Source organism: Solanum tuberosum, unplaced genomic scaffold (assembly GCF_000226075.1).
Source record: "Solanum tuberosum cultivar DM 1-3 516 R44 unplaced genomic scaffold, SolTub_3.0 scf00365, whole genome shotgun sequence".
In the NCBI taxonomy this organism is placed as follows: domain Eukaryota; kingdom Viridiplantae; phylum Streptophyta; class Magnoliopsida; order Solanales; family Solanaceae; genus Solanum; species Solanum tuberosum.
Window position 1 is genome coordinate 128,528 of NW_006239290.1, and position 19,293 is coordinate 147,820.

Here is a 19,293-nt window from a genome sequence, read left to right on the forward strand (position 1 = left end):
GGTAATGACATATATATATATATATATATCAATCTGCTTAATTCTAATTTTGTATAGCTCATGAATTTGAATAATTTGGTTAGGCTGTGAAACAACTATACCAAAATAACGGTTTATATGGTCCAACAAAAATTGGTAAACAATTACTCTCCACCTTATTCATTTTTACCTGTTCATGTTTAATTTGACAGAACCTTTAAGAAATAATAAATAGAGGAGTAATTTTACGAAAATTCTTTTTAATTAGTATATTGAACAAGTAAAAATAGACGGACACCACAGGTCCAAAAGGTGGCACATGGAGCATTGGTGTTGGGAAACATCTGTCTATCAGGAAGCGTTTTTCTCTTTGATAGATTTTACGTAGACAATTTTTTGAATTAATCAAGCCCCCTATGAGTATTGAATATCGAATGTGTATATCATAATATCAACATGAGTTTCTTTTTATGAAACATATATCTAAAGTTATCTAGTTTCATTTTATGGAAAGTTACATGTAAAATAGTGTAATTTTTTTAATACTATTTACATATATACGTTACTATCTTTTGCTCTAGTTCTGAATTCGAGAGCGAGATCTAATAATCCTCTTTTCGCTTTCTTATTTTCACTCGCATACAATTTTCAAGGTATAGCGTACAAGTAAAAAAGAAATAACTGAAAGAAATAATTAAAAATAAACATCTATCCTTTTAGTGGATTAAAGACATTAATGTTAAAGCAAATCAATTCACTTAAAAAAATAAAAGAGTTCCAAACAATCCCTAACTTTAGCTTTAGAGGGCTCTCAAACGACTAACATGGTCCTTCCCCTATCGAAGAGCCATGTATTCAGAGTTGATCACATCATCGCTATTTTATTAAAGTGTGACAAAAGTTTTAATTGGATCATTGTTTAGTATATTCAAAATTGACAATAGCTAATGATATTTTGAGTCCTTACGAGTTGAAAGTCAAAATAAATGAATTCTACCCTAATGACCCAGAGGCTAGAGCAAGAAAATGCTCAGATCTATTACATAAATGTTATTGTATATTTAAAATTACAAATTTCAAACTTCTATAGCTATAAATATTATTTTATATTAAATTCGATATCCAATCAATCGAATAACAATAATAATAACATTCCACACTACCAATATTGGTAATATTTTCTCCAAAAGTAAAATATACACGAACCTTCTAAGATCTTTATGAGGTAAAATGACGAATTTTAATAGACGCTTGACCCAAATAAATTAGAGATAATAAATTGAAATAAAAATGTGTTATTAAAGAAAGATACATAAACGTGTCATTTTAGAAATAGAAATTCTAAAAATTCTTTCTCTCTCTTCTTTCTCTCTCCTCTCCCTCGAAGCTTAGAATATACAGAAAGATTTAACAGACCATTTTGATACAATTTTACAAATATTTTTTTTCTATATATATAGCAGATTGATCTTGTTAGGTTATGGGTTGCGCATCTTCAGCTGCAGGTATTTTTTTTTTAGGTTCAAAAAGCTTTTATTTTATCTGGGTTTGTTAAATATTTGCTTGATTTTGGATATGAATTGAGTAAAAATTGAATTAATTGATTCTTATTGACTGTTGAAATTATATTACTGTTTGGATCACTTTGCACGTACCTCGATTAATTACATGGGTATTGGGTTACTATGTGTATTAATTAACTAGTATTTGAACCTGAGACCTCGTAGTTCTTAACCATGCCATGACTACTAGGGGACATGATTTTGTTTTTGATGTTGACTGTGGTGTCTGGGATGGTTTGGGAGCACCTTGACTAATTCCACGGATATCTATGCAACAGGTAGGTACGAGATAACTTTGTTCACACTAAGACGAGAACAAATGGGAAGAAATCACTTAGTGTTTTTTTTTGTCAATGCTAGGATTTGAACCCGAGACCTCAGGGTTGTCAATCTACTTCATTGACCACTAGTTCACACTGTTGGGAGTATCTGTGATTTATGTTTATTCTTATCGTTTTGTATCTATACTGAGTTGTGGTTTGTATGATGATGATATGAAATGAATTTAAATGAAGAAATGGGGAATATAGCTGACCGTAACTTGTTTGAGATAGAGGTGTATTTGTTGTTGTTGTTTATTGAGTTATGGTTGGGAGTAGGATGGGGAAGGTTATACTAGCTAATGTTGTGTTTAATGCTTCCTTTTTGTCTATGCAGATAGGAATTCGGGACGGGCTGCTGGACTTAATCCTGATAATGGTGGAGCAATTGACCCTAAAAATCTTAAAGTGAAGGTAAAGTTTGAGACTTTGAGCTTAGCCCTTTCATGTTATGGCAGAGTATTAGTCCATATGTTCCAATTTATGTCACTCTTTCTATTTTTGACAATTTGATATGTTTGACACCATTCTAGCAAATGTTATTTTGTACAAATTTCTAGAGTTCTCAAATTCATTTAACTAATCAAGTTTTAATTTTGATGCGATGGGTTTCAGCAAACTGTTTATATAACTATAACATTAGTAGTTGTTTCTCCAGCTGCCTATACTGTATGTTCGTCAATTAAGTATCTTAAAGTCCATGCTCAACAGATGGTGTCACCTAAATTGGGACAGAGGGAGTTGTTTCTTCGATCCTAATACCTAGAATATTATGATAGTAGTAGACTATTAGTGTCCATATGACATTGCTTATACTATCGATCTTTTGATAAAGTAAGTAGTTTAATTAATGTGAAGATATTACCATATAATCAGCAAGATCTTTCTACAATTGCTAATCATTGTATTAGTTATTACATCTTCCACCCGCTTCGTTACTTCAAAAAGATCAGGGTTTGGTCTCTTCACACTTTTCCAACTAAAGAGGTTGCTTCTTCAACCTTGCTTCGCTTCATGCTGAAGAAGCGCTATACCTCACTTCGCTTCGCTTCACCGCTTTAAGCGACGAAGCGCTCACTTTTCACCGCACAACCCACACTCTACTAATATTGGTTTATGATCAGAAAATGCAATCAATTAAATTGTTCTAACAGCCTCGTCCTGCTATGTGGATATTGAGAATCTATCAATTCGAGAAGCTTTTATGCTATCGTCTCCTCTTTCCTATGTCAATCTAGCTTCCTGCAATGATAGGTCAATAAGAGACATTTCCTGAATGAACTTGGAGAAAACCTGCATGTCTTTGTGCATCTTCTACAGTGTTTGTAGGGCAAATTCCTCAATTGGTAAACGATTCATTAGGCCTTTTGCGTTTTCCACTTTAAATTACATTTATTCTCATTTTGATATTTTAATTTCACATTTTATAGTTGCATATATTGAGGACATAATTAAGTAAAAAACTATGTTCTCTCCAACGGTTTAAACTTTTCAGTAGGGCGGCTGACACAATTCAACCATGGTATTAGAGCATGGAGAAGTTGTGGGTTCAAGAGACATTGCCACTGTTCATTAGAAAATCAAATTGCTTTTCCATAAAAAAGAATTAAGCCCGCACCTAAGAGGGAGTGTGACCTTTTCGGTTCATACTGTTTATTTAGAAGTGAACTGTCAGTGGTGAGGTTTCTTGGTTCATAGGCTCACGAATCTGATTAGTACACAGTTTCTTGCTTAGACATTATAGTCAATCTTTGAGGACCTCAGTTCTATGTGAAGCATAGTTTATTTTCTTCTAATATCGTACTCTGTCTAATAGATATACATCAAAGAACGAAGGTTCTTGATTATCATGATGACTTCCACTCATTCTTTTTGTCATTCCTTATCTCTGATGAGGAATGGATACTAGTTTAATTAGATGGTTAACTGGATATTGTTGAAGGTCAATTTTTGAGTCAAAATAATAGTTTGAGCTAAATGGCGAATATATTCCTCATAATAATCTTACTTATCAAAACGACAAATAGGAATATACTCTTTCATGTTCATCAGTGACCTTTTAAATCTCTATCTGAAGTTAATTAGATGATCAGACTGTCTTATTGACAAACTTTAGAAAGTGTAGTGGCTTGGAGACATAGGCCTGAATGGCTGTTATGGAAATTGGGTGGGAACGTCTCAATGAGCATTTGTTGGGTCATGTCATTGTTTACTAGATTAGAGTCTGTCAAGTAAGAGTGTGAATTTTATCTACTGCTAGGCTTTAGCCGACTTATGTTCTTGCTGGAATAAACTTCCAGTATTGTATGTCGTGTTTATGAAGGTTGGTGCTTCTGGAACTTTTAGATTATGACTATTTATGTTCAATCAGTCTCTTGGTTGGAGTATATATGTTCTCCTGAATTACAGAGATTTCTTAGATGCACTTTTCTGCACAGGTGTGGCCTGCAGCTTTGTTTTTTTTTTTTTTCACGCATTCAAAAGTGTGCTTATAAGTGTCTTGCACCCTATTTGTGATACTGATATTGCCTTTTCCTCCAAACTTCATTTGCAGCTGGTACTCTTGGGTGATTCTGGGGTTGGTAAAAGCTGTATAGTTCTGCGTTTTGTACGTGGTCAATTTGATCCAACATCTAAGGTATGAGTATGTTATTGTAAAATGAATGTGTCATATCATGTGACATTTGCCTATCGTATTCGGTTCCAACCTCCCACCTTTTTCTGTCCCTTCTGGTGTGTGTTTCACAGTTTCAGTGAACTGTGTTGGTGTATGCTATGTATATCATGTTTTTCAAAAGATAATTTATAATTGTTGCTTTGATGATTTTAGGTGACTGTAGGAGCTTCTTTTCTGTCTCAAACAATAGCCTTGCAGGACTCAACTACAGTTAAATTTGAAATATGGGACACAGCTGGTCAAGAGAGGTATTGCGAGCCAAGTTTCCTTCTTCTGCTCTTCACTCTAAGTAATTTTTTCCAATAACCGAGAAATTCCCTGTGAATTAGCTGACCCAACCCTTGGCTCGGAATAAAAATGAGAAGTCCCTAATGGTTGACAAAACATAATTGTAAAGAAGACCTTCAAGTTGTGCTGTCTGCCTTGGTTTCAGGTATGCAGCTCTTGCACCATTATACTACCGAGGTGCTGCAGTTGCAGTGGTTGTGTATGATATTACTAGTCCTGAGTCTTTTGCCAAAGCACAATACTGGGTCAAGGTATTTCTCTTAAAGAATGGAATAGAGTCTTCTGTCCCTTTTGTTTGATATTCATGTTTGCATGAGATGATAGCAACTATGTAGCAGTCTGCAATTTGATCTGATTTTCATTTCTTCTTGTCTTTTCTCGATCTTTTCTTTTTCTTTTGTGGAAATAATTTGCTTGCAGGCTTGTGTTAAGTGACAATTCCATTTTAATTCTCTATTTATCCACTTCTTTTTTTCTTTCTCTTCCCCTCTTCTTGAGGGGGTAGGGGGGACAAGGGATGTTTTTTCTGCTGTGTTGAATTATGAATGTGTTAATGATTACCCGTTGCTGCCTTCCTTTTCAATACTTGTCCATAGCAGGGGATTGCTTTATTTATATCTTTAGAGATTGCTCCTTTTCTTGTGACTTGATATGGCAGGGGATTTTCTCTGTTTGAGTAGGGCCGAATGTTTATCCATGAAAGAATCCAATCCCCTTATATGGTCATTCAGTCATTCCATCATCATTTACTAAAAGCAAAAAGTAATCTTTTTTTTCTTTTACATGGATACGCGTGAGGGTACTCGATAAGGGGTGAGGATCTAGAAGACAGATTTATCATCACTTAAATCGTAAGATTCAGGGACATGGATGGGCGATGTTAACAGGTGTTAAGACATGGGGAATAAATGTCAAGTAATTGTTTCAACAAAAATGCCACAGTAAGAAAGACGAGAAGTCATTGAACCAAAACAAGTCTTAGTAAATATTTTTTGAAATATATAATATTTTGTTCATAAACATTAGTTATATGATAGCAAAATTTTATAGTACCTGTGCTTGATCAAAAAGGTTTCCAAGTACTTGTGTGTATACTAGTAACAACAACAATAACATACTTGTTGTGATCCCACAAGTGGGGGCTGGGGAGGGTGGGGTGTGTGGGGTAGAGAGACTGTTTTCTATAGACACTCGGCTCAAGAAAAGCGTTTTTCAAAAATATGTTTGAAAAATACAAGAGTAAAAAATCTGTAATGAAAATATTGAAGAAATGAAAAGTATTGACAGCTGAAATAATAAAGATACTAAAGTACTTGTGTGTATATCCAAAACAACAAACCGCAAGAGAAAATCCACCCAGCTTATGTTTCTCGGCCGTAATTGTAGTCAAAGCACCCTGGGTAAATTGACCAAATCCTTTCTGTATCTCACAGATGCAGCAGAGATTTTTGATGGATCTGTGAATACTTACATTGAAGCAATTTAAATTGCAATAAGATGTTGATAATAGTTCATTAGAGCATCATAATTTATGAAACAACTTAGTCAAAGATCGTTCTTTCTCAAGTTCATTACTTATTTAAGATTCTCTTTTCATTGTTTCAATGGAAGCAATGAATATTCACAAGCTAAAACAAGATCAATGAGAATCTCAAAAATGTAATTGTCAATACCCCTGTATCTAGAACAGTTAAATTTGTTTCCCCTAAAAGAATAGTTTCATCAGCTAGTTTCCCCGGGGGTTCATGTGCAATGTAGATTATCCTGTGTGTCAAGTGTTTTTGTTATGAATCAAGAACCACAGTGGTGGGGGGGCCAGAAACGAACTTGCTCTAATTGGTTGATAAACATCTCCAGAAGATCCTTTCAAGGTTTATTTAGGGACAGGATTTCAAGTTTACCTACTTTTTTTTGGTTTCCCATCTGGTGTCCAGTACCCGAATGGGAGCCAACTAATCTGGATTTGCACATTGTAGGGCCCATTTCTGGGGGCGATACTCCCAACAGGATTTTTGCCATTCCCAGTGCTCAACATGTTGGTTAAGTTCACCAATTGTTATCATGAATTAATATGCATGAGATCCATATCTTAGACTTGTCGATCAGCATGAAGGATAACGTTACGTTTGCCGGTTCTTGTTGATTTGTGTCCAATTAATTTGGTATTTCTTCGTCTTCTAAATGAGTCAGTCAGTCACGACAATAATAACTATTACATCTCAATCCGAGCAGGTGGGTAAGCTTTACGAATGTCCAGTTTCCATGTGACTAGTCATCCTGTCGGACAAGCTTGTGCTAAATGATTTGTGGTTTTTGAAATTCAGTCATGTGTAGAATATTCTATTTCATAGCTGCTAAATGAGAGCCATTTTGTAGGAATTGCAAAAACATGGGAGCCCTGATATAGTCATGGCTCTGGTTGGCAACAAAGCTGATCTCAATGAAAAAAGAGAAGTAACGACACAAGTGAGTATCGTCAACGTCTTGCCAGCGCTGTTAGACATGAAATTTACTTCTGGTATACTGATCTCTTTGTGGTACTTACTTTTGAAGGATGGAATTGACTGTGCTGAAAAGAATGGTATGTTCTTCATAGAAACATCTGCTAAGACAGCTGATAATATCAACCAGCTGTTTGAGGTATGTTCCTAATGTCATCTCACAATCAAAACGTCAACATTTTAAGGTGTATAAATTTAATTGGGACCTTTATATAGGTGAGTGCAATGAATTCCAATTCTATTAACCTACATTGTTTCTGCAACTGTCTAAATTTGGATTTCGTGTGATTGAACTTAATCCAGTTGTGGGGAGACTATAGTTTGTTCATTTTAGTCATCTTCATCAGGCTTTTCAGTTTTTCTCTTGCTTTTCTTGCCCTCCTTGTTTATTGTTGGAGTTTGGTGAAGTGAGGGAACAACACAAGTAGTTTAATTTTAGTTGGATCAAGAGAGTTTTCTGAGGATCTTGTGTTTCGGAGATTAGTTTTGTTCAATTTAGCACTAATCTCATATCTATATGATACAAACTAAAAAGAAAAAGTACAAGTAGTTCTTTATATTCCCTACTGGCATATAACTCTCCGACATGACTAAACGACTCCTAGAGAACAGTAGAACGGAAAGTATAGCATACTACTTATAGTCGAATATATAGATCTTTATCTTCCATTATGCATTATGTTTCTCTAGGCCTGCATTTGAACTCGAACACTAGGTAATATTCACTTGTTGATGACTTTGCTTGCAGGAAATCGCAAAGAGATTGCCACGCCCGACTGCTGCTTGATCATCAAGAATATGCTAATTGCTAATGTACTGCCTGTAATACTATGTATATGAAGTCATTCTCAGTCTCTTTTTCTCTGTAGTACTCTTGTTACGATTTCTGATCTTGTGATCGCGATCCTCTTCAACGAGGCATCCTGATATATATAACTGTGAGAATTGAGGAGACTAAAAGCTCACTTCAACTTGTGAAAGTTTGAAATATTTGAATGATTCAGTGACATATATATATGTTTCCAGTTCAGTGAAATTTAGCTATCTGTAACTAACATGTGATACCTTATTAAACAGAAAAAAACTGAAGTGTTAGTATGTATGCTAAGGTTCCAAAAATTTGAAAAAACAACTACTTTATGACACTTTGGTTTATAAATATTTGTGTGACGCAGCTTCTTTGAGGTTTCGAGTTCGAATTTTAGGTAATGGAAAAATCCTTGTTAGGTAATGAAAAAATCTTTGATAGAGAGTGTTGCTCCCAAAATATGGGTAATGGACATCGGGTGAGAAATTAAAAAAAAAGCATCACGTGTTTGCATAGGGTGTCTACATCTAATTAAACAAGTAGCTTTAAAAGTTAATAAATAAAATTTAATCACGATTAAGTGATAAAAAAAGTGTATACAAAATATGTGCCTTATATTCATTGATTCGATATAAATATTTAGTGTAGATACATAAAATAAAAAACATAAAATTTCATTAAAACTCCCATTCTTGAAAGAAATGTAATCAAATAAAACTTTTAAGTCCTAAATAGGAAAAGATCTAAATAAAATAAAATCTTTTAAAATTAGGTTTTAGAGTCCTAAATATAAAATTTTCCTACTTTAGTTCAACAAGGAGATATTTAATAACTAAACTTTCAGTTGATTTCAAAGTCTTAAATATTAAAACAAACAATTTGTCATTATTTATTTTTCCTATTATAACTCAAAAATCCTAACCAAACTAAAACAGAAAAAAATATATTATAAAACAAAGTTTAGTTTGTAAAGGTTTAGTGAAGCATCAATCACTATAAACATACTATATACTGTTCGCTCTAGCTCTAGCTCTACCTCTGATAACATAAGTTTTTAATATTTCTCTCGAAATCAATGGCATCATCATCGAAAAAAATGTTGATCTTGAAATCATCGGATGGTCATGAATTTGAGATTGAAGAATCGATTGCAGTTCAATCTATAACGATAAAAAACATGGTTGAGGACGATTATACCCTCATCCCATTGCCTAATGTGAATACTGAAAACCTAATTGTAATTATTGAGTACATGAAGAAGCATGCGGAGAAGATGGATTCAAACGAAGAAGAAATTAAGGAATTTGATAAGGAATTTTTGAAGGATAAGAACTATCAAAACATGTTTGAACTTGTAGTTGCGGCAAATTATCTTCACATTTAGCGATTTGATGAATTTGTTGTGTCAAACGATAGCTGATAGAATTAAGAACAAGTCTGTGAAGGCTATTAGGGAGATATTTGGATTATAATGATTATACGCCAGAAGAAGAAGAAAGGATTCGTGAAGAACATAAGTGGGCTCATGAAGGAGAAGAAATTGATGAATCTCTTGATTAAGTTTATTTATGATTTTTTTTAGGTTTAGTATAATTTATTATTTGGTTTTAGTTTTACGTAGGGTTTAGCTATTTTGGATTTTTATTAATTATTTCGTGTTTTAATTTAGAGTACCTATTTTTTTTTCTTTTGATAATCAAAAGGTTATATTGTCCATTAAGATTAACATTTATATATATTATAACTTTTTTGTAGCATGCATAATGGCTTACACAAAAAATATTTTGCATTGATATGAATAATAGTTTGGTATATATTGTGTTTCAATGGGATAGAGCTTAATTTTCGTTTTATCACATAAACTATTTATTTCAAATCTTGATAAATAATTAAGATTTGATATTTCATTATTAAACATGAAAGTGAAAAAAAAAATCGACCATAATTCAATATATTTGTCATTTGCAATGATAATAAATAAATCAGAACGTCAAACTATATATATATTTTTTAATTGATTGTCGCAAGCTGCGCATACAAACATATATTAAAGTCCTTAAAAATGTAGATTAAACTTTTTGTTCTTCGTTAAAATAATTTTCCTCGAATTAATCATATATATATATATATATATATATATATATATAAAGAATCATAGGCCTGCCTACGTGGTGCCACCACAAACCAAGATTCCTTTTTTAAATTTATTTATTTTCAAAACTAGCCTTCTCCTTTCATGAAACGTTGTGACTTTTATGAAAGATTGCGATTTTTATGAAAAGTTGTGACTTTTATGAAAGATTGTTACCTTTCCAAAGGGTTGTAACTTTTCCAAAGAGTTGTGACATTTTCGAAACGTTGTGACTTTTATGAAAGATTGCGATTTTTATGAAAAGTTGTGACTTTTATGAAAGATTGTTACCTTTCCAAAGGGTTGTAACTTTTCCAAAGAGTTGTGACATTTTCGATAAAGCACAATAAACATTTGTTGACACTACACTTTGTTGTCTATAAATAGAGGGATTTCCTCTTATTGAAACAACGAAAATTGTGAACTTCTTCTTCTGCACAAATAAATATTGGTGTACTTTGCTCCTGTTGAGTGACTTACTACACCATTGTATTTATATCAATATATTGGTGAATAAAATCGTTCTATCCGGAGATGATCTATTCCTTTAAACCTCGGGTATTAGAGTGAAATAATATCCTTAATGGGACATTGTGCATTCAGTGGGCTCAATTTTTTCCTTTATGTTTTATTCTATTGTTATAGATTCTGGTATGTTTTTTCATAGTTATTAGTTTATGCGTATGTTACTAATATAGCATTTTAAGATTTCGGAGGAATACTTTGCCTTAAGATAAAATGTTATTGACAATGTAAAGTATGTGTTGGAAATACATATATTATTGAATATCATATATAAGCTTAATAAAAAAGTTCAATCTCATGCGAAACACGAATAATTTACCTAGTTATTAATATATGGGAGGTAGTTTCCCCTTAAATTAATGATTTCTAAATCTAAAATATATGGATTTTAAACTAATATAGAATGTGTATTTATTATTTTTTATATTAGAAGAATGATTAATTTTCCTTTTGAAGCGTAGATAGGGTTGACAAACGGTGAATCGAGTAAAATATGAATTGGTCAACAATAAGTTAGGCGAAAATGAATAAACTTTTTGACTGGATTCATATTTTTAATATGAATAAAAAATGGATAAATTCAACGAATATATGAATATCCATATTAATCATATTATTAATTATTCTTAATATGTAAAAAGTATTCTTTTTTCTTCTAAATTTGTTTTCTCCAAGTTCATGAGAAGATTCTAGTGAAAGAAAATCACTCACTATAAATACAAATCTCCATTTTTGGGGAGTTTTTTTAGGGTTTTGTCATTTCTCCCAAATTGATCAACAATGGCGTCGTCATCATCGGCGCCGGAGAGCAAGATTCTGACCTTGAAATCCGCCGACAACGACGAATTTCAGGTGGAAGCATCCATCGCCGTTCAATCTATAGCCATCAAAAACATGGTAGAGGACGGTTACACAGACATTCCGCTGGTGAACATCAGTAGCGAAGTCCTTATCAAAATTATCGATTACCTGACGAAGCACGCGGAGAAGTCTGGTTGTAGCGAAGACGAACTGAAAGAATTCGATGATGAATTCGTTAAGATGAGCATCAAAAAAATGTCTCTGTTTGTATACGCTGCTAATTTCCTTCACATTGCTGGTTTGACGAGCCTGTTATGCCAGGCGATTGCTGATAAAATTAAGAACAAATCGGTGAATGCTGTTCGGAGGATTTTTAATATTACTGGTGATTATACACCGGAGGAAGAAGCAGAGATTCGTGCTGAACATGACTGGGCACATGAAGGAGAGCTTGATGAGACTGCTGATGAGGACGATGTTGTTCGTGATGAAAATGAAGGAGAGAGTGATGACAACGATACATCAGAGGAAGAAACAGGTGAAAATTGATGACGACATTGTTGAGTACTTAGTTTGTGTTCATGGTTTTAGCTTGTTCATTAATGGAGTAATTGGAGGATTTTGATTAGTTTCTGGAAACTTGTAATCTGGTACTCTGTTTCATTGATGGATGAATTGGGTTCCTGTGATTTGCTTCTGTTGTTTTTCTATTTTCAATTGGAATTTGTTCATCTGTTGAATCTTTTTTGTTGCTTCTGGAGCGGGTAGAGTGCGTTGTGACTCGTGATCGTGTGAACAGGAAACTCGACTCTACGTGCTCGATAAAAGTCTCCACAGAAATGGTGGGCCGCTCCGTGTTTACCCCTCTTTAGCATGGAGTTGGTTGTTGCAATCCCAGAGAGTGAAGTTTTTATGAATGTGCAATCTTAGCGAGTGAAGTTTTTATGCATTTTTAGAGTCTGAGATTAGTGGTTAATGAATGTGTAATTTTAGCGAGTGAAGTTTTTATGTCCTTTTAGAGTGTGGGGTTAGTGGTTAATGAAAATGTGTAATCCTAGCGAGTGAAGTTTTTATGCATTTTTGAAGTGAGGGGGTTAGTGGTTAATGAATGTGCAATCTTAGCGAGTGAAGTGTTTATGCCTCTTTAAGAGTGTGGGGTTGGTGGTTAATGAATGTGCAGTTCTAGCGAGTGAAGTGTTTCCACCACTTAAAACTGTGGAGTTAGTGGTTAATGAATGTACAGTTCTAGCGAGTGAAGTGTTTCCACCACTTAAAACTGTGGAGTTAGTGGTTAATGAATGTACAGTTCTAGCGAGTGAAGTGTTTCCACCACTTAAAACTGTGGAGTTAGTGGTTAATGAATGTACAGTTCTAGCGAGTGAAGTGTTTCCACCACTTAAAACTGTGGAGTTAGTGGTTAATGAATGTACAGTTCTAGCGAGTGAAGTGTTTCCACCACTTAAAACTGTGGAGTTAGTGGTTAATGAATGTACAGTTCTAGCGAGTGAAGTGTTTCCACCACTTAAAACTGTGGAGTTAGTGGTTAATGAATGTGCAATCCTAGCGAGTGAAGTTTTTTCACCTTTTTAGAGTGTGGGTTAGTGGTTAATGAAAAATGTGTAATAATAGCTAGTAAAGTGTTTATGCCTCATTAGAGTGTGGATTTAGTAGTCAATGAATGTGCAATCCTAGCGAGTGAAGAGGTTACACCTTAGATGGTGGTTTAGTGGTTAATGAATGTACAATCCTAGCGAGTGAAGTGTTTGTGGGCTTATTGGTTAATGAAGTACAATCCTAGCGAGTGAAGTGTTTTATGCCTTTTTAGACCGTGGATTTAGTGATTAATGAATGTACAATCCCAGTGAGTGAAGTGTTTGTGGGTTTAGTGGTTAATGAATGTACAATCCTAGCGAGTGAAATGTTTACGCCTCTTTAGAGTATCGAGTTGGTGGTTGATTGAAAGGAAGTGTGTATTTATTGAGTTTATATGCAAACAAATTACTAATTATGTTGGGTAAATTGTTGAATTATTTCAAACTCAAGTTACAATTTCAAACAAGTCAAACTAATTGTTTGGTTTTCCTCGTGGGTAGGAAAGATAAAACTGAACATGGATGATAGTGTCAAGAAATATTCTTGAGATATCGTTATTGAATGAATCTCTAAAGATGCCACGAAAAATGGTTGTTGAAATAGTCAAGTAAGGTGAAATTTACGACAAAAAGAGTGTGTTGGTGGCTAAACTAATAGGATACCAAGAAGTAGAAGTGGAAAGTGACTGTTGTCTATGGATTATCAACTCGATTAAGAATAAGGAAATACTACACTATCATAGAAGACCGTAGATTTTTGTTGAATATCAACTAAGCCTTTATTAAGTACATTTTGAGAGATCACGCAAAACAATGTGCAGATTTTCTGGCAAATGAAGGCCACAAACATGCTGAAGACTAATAATTTGGAAAAATACGTTCAAGAATATGAAGTTTCTTTTCTTAGTGAATGTGTTACTTTTGCGAGACTATAATCCTTTTTAATCTTTCCAAATGTACCAAAATATTCATATAAGGTTGATAAAAAATATTAATTTATTTGGGATAACCTTCGATCACAACGTAATCAGTTTTTTAGCAACACACAAATATCTAATTAGAATGTACAATTGTATTTAACATAGTCCAATGAAATTCTAACAGATAGCACAAAAATTAAAAAAGTAGAATTTAACTTATTCATTTTTGTTGAAAAGGAACATTAATTCCACGTTAATATTAAGAAATAAAACTAAATTCCAGTCCTCGTTGCCTTTTCTTTGTCCTTTTCCTGCTCACTAGAAACAAAATTGTACTTACCACCAAGGGTCGTGGACTCGTGGCGAGATGGATATGATCGATTCTTCCATTATTAACTAAAAGTCACAAGTTCATACCCGGGGAAGCTTTGGACACCCTTTGTCAAAAAATTATAACATATATACAAGTAAAATGATAAACGAAGACGCCTTGAGAGAGCCCAGACGCACAAGCTTTAAGTGTTCATGTGGTCAAATCTCACTAGTAATAACTCTTTTTTCACTTTTTAAGAAGAGATACACTTATTTGTTAAATTTCTAGCTCCGTTTTTTTTCTCTCCATATTTTAAGAGGAGGTACACTCATTTGTCCCAAAAAAATGTACTTAACCGATTCCTGGACACCATTCGTGAAATTTCTGACTCCATCAATGTTCATACCTAAATATTGAAGAAAAAAAATGTTGATAAATAGCGTTTCCCCTTTAATAGTCCTTATTATGGCGAAATCCAAATTGATTGGGCCCCAATAAGAGTATCGAACATCGAGTGAAACCCAAAAATAAATAAATTAGACTTAAAAGAAACAAGTAACACTAGTACAAGAAGGAATAGTTTCAATTTGCATGTTACTAAGGACAAGTCAATTAGAATCAAATAGGACTATTCATCAAAGGTCCAAATTTAATATTGTGGCAATGTACAACAACAACAAATAAAGTTAGTTACAATTTTTTTTCTGCTTATAACTTTGTACAAAGAACAAACATAACACATTTCCAAAATTTTCATAAAAAAAAAACATGGCAATGAACAATATGAATCAATTTTCTTCTGGAGAAATCGGACATGGTATTGGTGATGGTGCAAAACGCGAACCAGGCATTGCCCCTTTCGTAACAAAAACATATGATATGGTGGAGGATCCGAATTCGAACTCTATAATCTGTTGGAGTTCATCTGGTACTAGTTTCGTTATTTGGGATCATAACAGATTTAGTTTCGAAGTTCTACCAAAATATTTCAAGCATACTAATATGTCAAGCTTCGTTTATCAGCTCAATAACTATGTAAGTTATCGTGTTTACTTTCTTGATATCATCATGTACATTTTTTTTCCGATAGAACAGTAATATGTATTCGATGATTCATTAGGGATTCAAGAAGATTGGACTTCAGAAATGGGAATATGGACATTATTGGTTTCAAGCAGGGAAAAAACACTTGTTATGCAACATAAAAAGGCGAATGAAAAATTTGAATGCTCATAGAGATTTTAATCAAGAAACTTATTTTTACGGAGTAGAGGAAGAGATGAGGAGCCAGAGAGATCTCAACATTACGTTGAAGTCAGAATTCGAGAAGTTGAAAGAGAGACAAGATGATATGGTTAAGGGAATCGCGTCTTTAAAGGAATATTTGGAGAAATCAGAGGCAGAGTCGAGGAAATTCCTCTGTTTCTTAGCAAAAGCAGTTAAACAAGTTGTTGCAACTAAACGTGATGTGGAAGTTAGAGATGTAATTATGAGTAAACGTAGAGCTGAGGATGTAATGGGGAGTAGTAAAAGCTCGGAGAAGAAGAAGATGATCGATTTTTCAGCTATTAAACGAGTACATGATATCATGTAGAAGCCTAAGATTGAGGGAGGAAATGTATGATCTCCATGGAAAAGGTGAGGAAATGTATGATCTCCATGGAAAAGGTATTATTGTCCTTCTGTGATTGTAATTTAGAACTAATTGTCGAAAACACAATTATATTATCATTGTTTCATGAGTTTCGTATCTTAACTAACAATCCATTGTTCACTGTACCTAGCTGAACTACCATTCCCGTTGTATGAATACACACCTCGATATTGAGTAGGCCAAATATTTGTTCTCATTTGACAATAGGAGCGTGTAGGCCAACTTAGCATCTAGGTGTGTTTAAACACAAAGGAGTGACAATTGAGATATGAAACTCGCGAAAAAGTGAGAGTTTAGGTAGGTAAATATAACAATGGATAATTGAGATATGAAACTCGCGAAAAGTGTAACTTAGATGTGTGTGTTTTATCATCAGCATTTTAATTTATAGTAGTAATAACTAACTTTTGTGTTTGAAGTTATTTGTTTTCTTGTGTAGCAGGGAGAAGAATTGAAGCTATAACATATATTGCCTTTCTTGGGAGTCACTTTTTTTTTCCACCTTTGTTGTTCGGTTTTCTCTCCACTTGTGGGATTACACCGATATGTTATTGTTGTCATGTTGTTATTTGGTTTAGTATTTAGTTAATCTTGCTATATGTTTATTTTGTGTATGTAATTACTTTTATCAACTCTATATCTATACGTGTGTGTATTTGTGTTAGTTAAAGCTAATTCTTTTTTCCTTTTTGGACTTTGAAATAACTTGATAGTTAGTACATAAATGTTCTTCTAATCAATATTGCTAGAATTTTTCAAAATTGTTGTCACATCGGTGTTGGATCTTCAAAAAATTTACTATTTTTGAAGGATTCAATACATGAAAAATATAACATTTTTGATTAGTCTGAACAACATCACTTCTAATACATGAGCAATTTCATGAGATTCTTTATCAAAAAAATAAAAATCAGAAAGAAGAAAATTTTGCCGAAATGGACGGAGTTAGGGGGTAAATTGTATATATAAGATCAAAGTTATGTTTATGTACGTCTAGTTGATGTTAAATTTCTTTAGCTTCTTCATAGGTGTACTTCTTTATATTTTGAATCTTCTTAATGAAAATCATAATTCCGCCATCGTTAGAGGATATATACATATAATCCTCAATGTCATAGGCTTAAATTGCATCATAAAAATAAATAACTCAATTATTCAACAGTGCAAAATACACTAAAACACCATGAATAACAAGCAAAGTAAAAGAACTAACATTATATCTAAAAAATCCATATAGACCCTTTAGCCACTACTTATTACTTTTTCTTTGATAACTACAGTATCAGGATCAGCTTGGACACACCTCGACTATCTAACTTATTAATAAACTATACGATTACTATAACCTAGTTAACGGTATCATCAATCTCAGGACCTTCAAATGCCCACGGAGCATCGTTGATAATCTCTTTCTCTTCTTCCTCAGTGAGATCATTCGTAATCTTTAACATTTCGCGAACAGCTCTAACACTCTTGTTCTTCAGCCTATCAGCTGCAGATTGGCAACACAACTCCATCAACTCATGAATGTTCAAATAATTCGCAGCCATTATGATATCGAAGAGCTCTTCCCAATCCATACTCACGAATTGCTCATCGAACTCCTTGAGATCGTCTTCCTCACCTACGAGAGGTAGTAGAAATTAATCCATTTATGTGTAAGTCGAGTTGAGTTATGACTTGATCTAACAGATATCGAGTTAAGTTCATCTCAATTTTCGTTAGTACTTATGTTTCAAGATCCTCTATTTTCGATTATCTGATAAATTACTTAGTTTAACATGAATCCTTCGATACGTTTGCCTCTCATGCTCAATTACTTAAGGTCAAATCTCGAATGTAATGAGCCTATATAGGCTCATTGCATACATTACTCCAACAAAAGAACCTGTCAAAATATCAGGTCAAAACATATAATACGACAAGTCAAAATCCAACCAATGATCAAGAGAGATTTGGTTATGTGGCGCGACTTGATTTATGATCTATTAGTTGAACCAACCAATATTGGTCCATGCAAATTTTAAGTAAGTTATGACTATCATTTTTCCACCTTGTGAAACTTCACTAGTGGAATCTGAAACTCCAATAGTTGATATAATCGTAAAATTATACGATTCATCAAAAAAGGACATAACTACATAATAGTTAGTTTTTCTAATTACTTATTTTTCAAATATATGACAAGAAAAGTGACTATTCATAAACTTTACCCATTTTGCCCTTCCCTAATTTGACCCCACTCACCCATTTACCACATTCTTATTATTTACCTGTTTCCACTGCCTTCCCTTTATCATCGGCTTCGTCCTCATCTTCGTCCTCGTCCTTACTAATGTGTTTATTTAGATACTCAATTACTTTCGTTAACGTTTTACTATCGATATTTGGTAATGGAATTACACCCGTAGCACATCCATCTTCGATCATATTTTTAATCATTTCTGATTGAATAATTGCTGCTTCTTCAACTTCAAATTCTTTATCGTCGTTTGATTTTAATGTCACCATTTTCTTTGTGTCTTCGGATTCTGCCATCGATGAAAATTTCGAGATTTTTTTTTTCAAAAATAAAAATAAAATAAATGAAATAGTGTTTTAGTTTATTTGTGTGTGTTTTTTTTTAATTAGGGGTATTTATTGAGGTTAAAATGGTCCGACAAAAATGGATCAATGTTAAAATTTGGGATTGAAAATGTAACGAATTTCCCTAAAGACTAATTCTTTTTTGGTCTGAAAATAAATAAATAAAATGATTTGTCATTTTTTCTAGTTTTTTTAGGGTCAAAATGGATCGTAAATAACGGATACAAGAGGTCTTTTTTTTCTTTCTATTTTCTATTTTTATTTATTTTTTATGACAGTTGTCCATTATCTACATTAAAAGGTAAGAGTAACTCTGAATTGAGATTTGCCTAGGAAAGTTTCATTTTGAGGGTAAACTCTTCTTAAGAAAGATAACATTATATCGTGTAGGGCTTTAAGCTAGAATGTGTATCGGTCAGTTTGGCTCGATTTTGAAGTTAAGTGATTCAACTTATCGATTTATTGACATGACTATAACTAGACTGTTATAGAATTATTAATCTAATGAAAAAATATATCCTAAAATATTGATCAAAGTCCATATAATTTGATTTTCGTAATGTGAAATGTGACTAGTGAAATGAAGAAAGAAAATATATATTTCCACTCATGTTTATGTTATCTAATATCTACCTT

The 19,293-nt window shown here is 33.3% G+C and overlaps 3 protein-coding genes and 2 pseudogenes across 3 annotated transcripts; 4 read left to right on the forward strand and 1 right to left on the reverse strand.

Annotated features, from left to right (window-relative positions):
* Positions 1-1,298: 1,298 nt before the first annotated feature.
* On the forward strand, positions 1,299-8,363 carry LOC102600546 (ras-related protein RABF1). Its single transcript, XM_006361615.2, has 8 exons — positions 1,299-1,484; positions 2,199-2,275; positions 4,416-4,499; positions 4,692-4,786; positions 4,972-5,077; positions 7,203-7,292; positions 7,380-7,466; positions 8,076-8,363. The coding sequence occupies exons 1-8, from the start codon at positions 1,460-1,462 to the stop codon at positions 8,112-8,114; spliced, it is 603 nt and encodes a 200-aa protein (XP_006361677.1). The 5' UTR covers positions 1,299-1,459; the 3' UTR covers positions 8,115-8,363.
* Positions 8,364-9,193: 830 nt separating this feature from the next.
* LOC107063501 (SKP1-like protein 11) lies at positions 9,194-9,695 on the forward strand (annotated as a pseudogene).
* A 1,746-nt stretch (positions 9,696-11,441) lies between these two features.
* LOC107063502 (SKP1-like protein 11) lies at positions 11,442-12,289 on the forward strand. The gene has a single exon (XM_015315431.1). The coding sequence runs from the start codon at positions 11,572-11,574 to the stop codon at positions 12,139-12,141; it is 570 nt and encodes a 189-aa protein (XP_015170917.1). The 5' UTR covers positions 11,442-11,571; the 3' UTR covers positions 12,142-12,289.
* A 2,896-nt stretch (positions 12,290-15,185) lies between these two features.
* LOC107063494 (heat stress transcription factor A-6b-like) lies at positions 15,186-16,011 on the forward strand. The gene is made up of 2 exons (XM_015315414.1): positions 15,186-15,452; positions 15,538-16,011. The coding sequence occupies exons 1-2, from the start codon at positions 15,186-15,188 to the stop codon at positions 16,009-16,011; spliced, it is 741 nt and encodes a 246-aa protein (XP_015170900.1).
* Positions 16,012-17,417: 1,406 nt separating this feature from the next.
* LOC102584473 (SKP1-like protein 4) lies at positions 17,418-18,609 on the reverse strand (annotated as a pseudogene).
* Between the last annotated feature and the right edge of the window lie 684 nt (positions 18,610-19,293).

Excerpts from the sequence above, each read along its gene's own strand:
- LOC102600546 (XM_006361615.2), top strand. The coding sequence starts at position 1,460 with ATGGGTTGCGCATCTTCAGCTGCAG. Across the intron at positions 4,500-4,691 it reads AATTTGATCCAACATCTAAG|GTGACTGTAGGAGCTTCTTT; the intron begins GTATGAGTATGT and ends TGATGATTTTAG. Across the intron at positions 7,467-8,075 it reads ATATCAACCAGCTGTTTGAG|GAAATCGCAAAGAGATTGCC; the intron begins GTATGTTCCTAA and ends CTTTGCTTGCAG.
- LOC107063502 (XM_015315431.1), top strand. The coding sequence starts at position 11,572 with ATGGCGTCGTCATCATCGGCGCCGGAGAGCAAGATTCTGACCTTGAAA.
- LOC107063494 (XM_015315414.1), top strand. The coding sequence starts at position 15,186 with ATGGCAATGAACAATATGAATCAATTTTCTTCTGGAGAAATCGGACAT. Across the intron at positions 15,453-15,537 it reads TTTATCAGCTCAATAACTAT|GGATTCAAGAAGATTGGACT; the intron begins GTAAGTTATCGT and ends ATGATTCATTAG.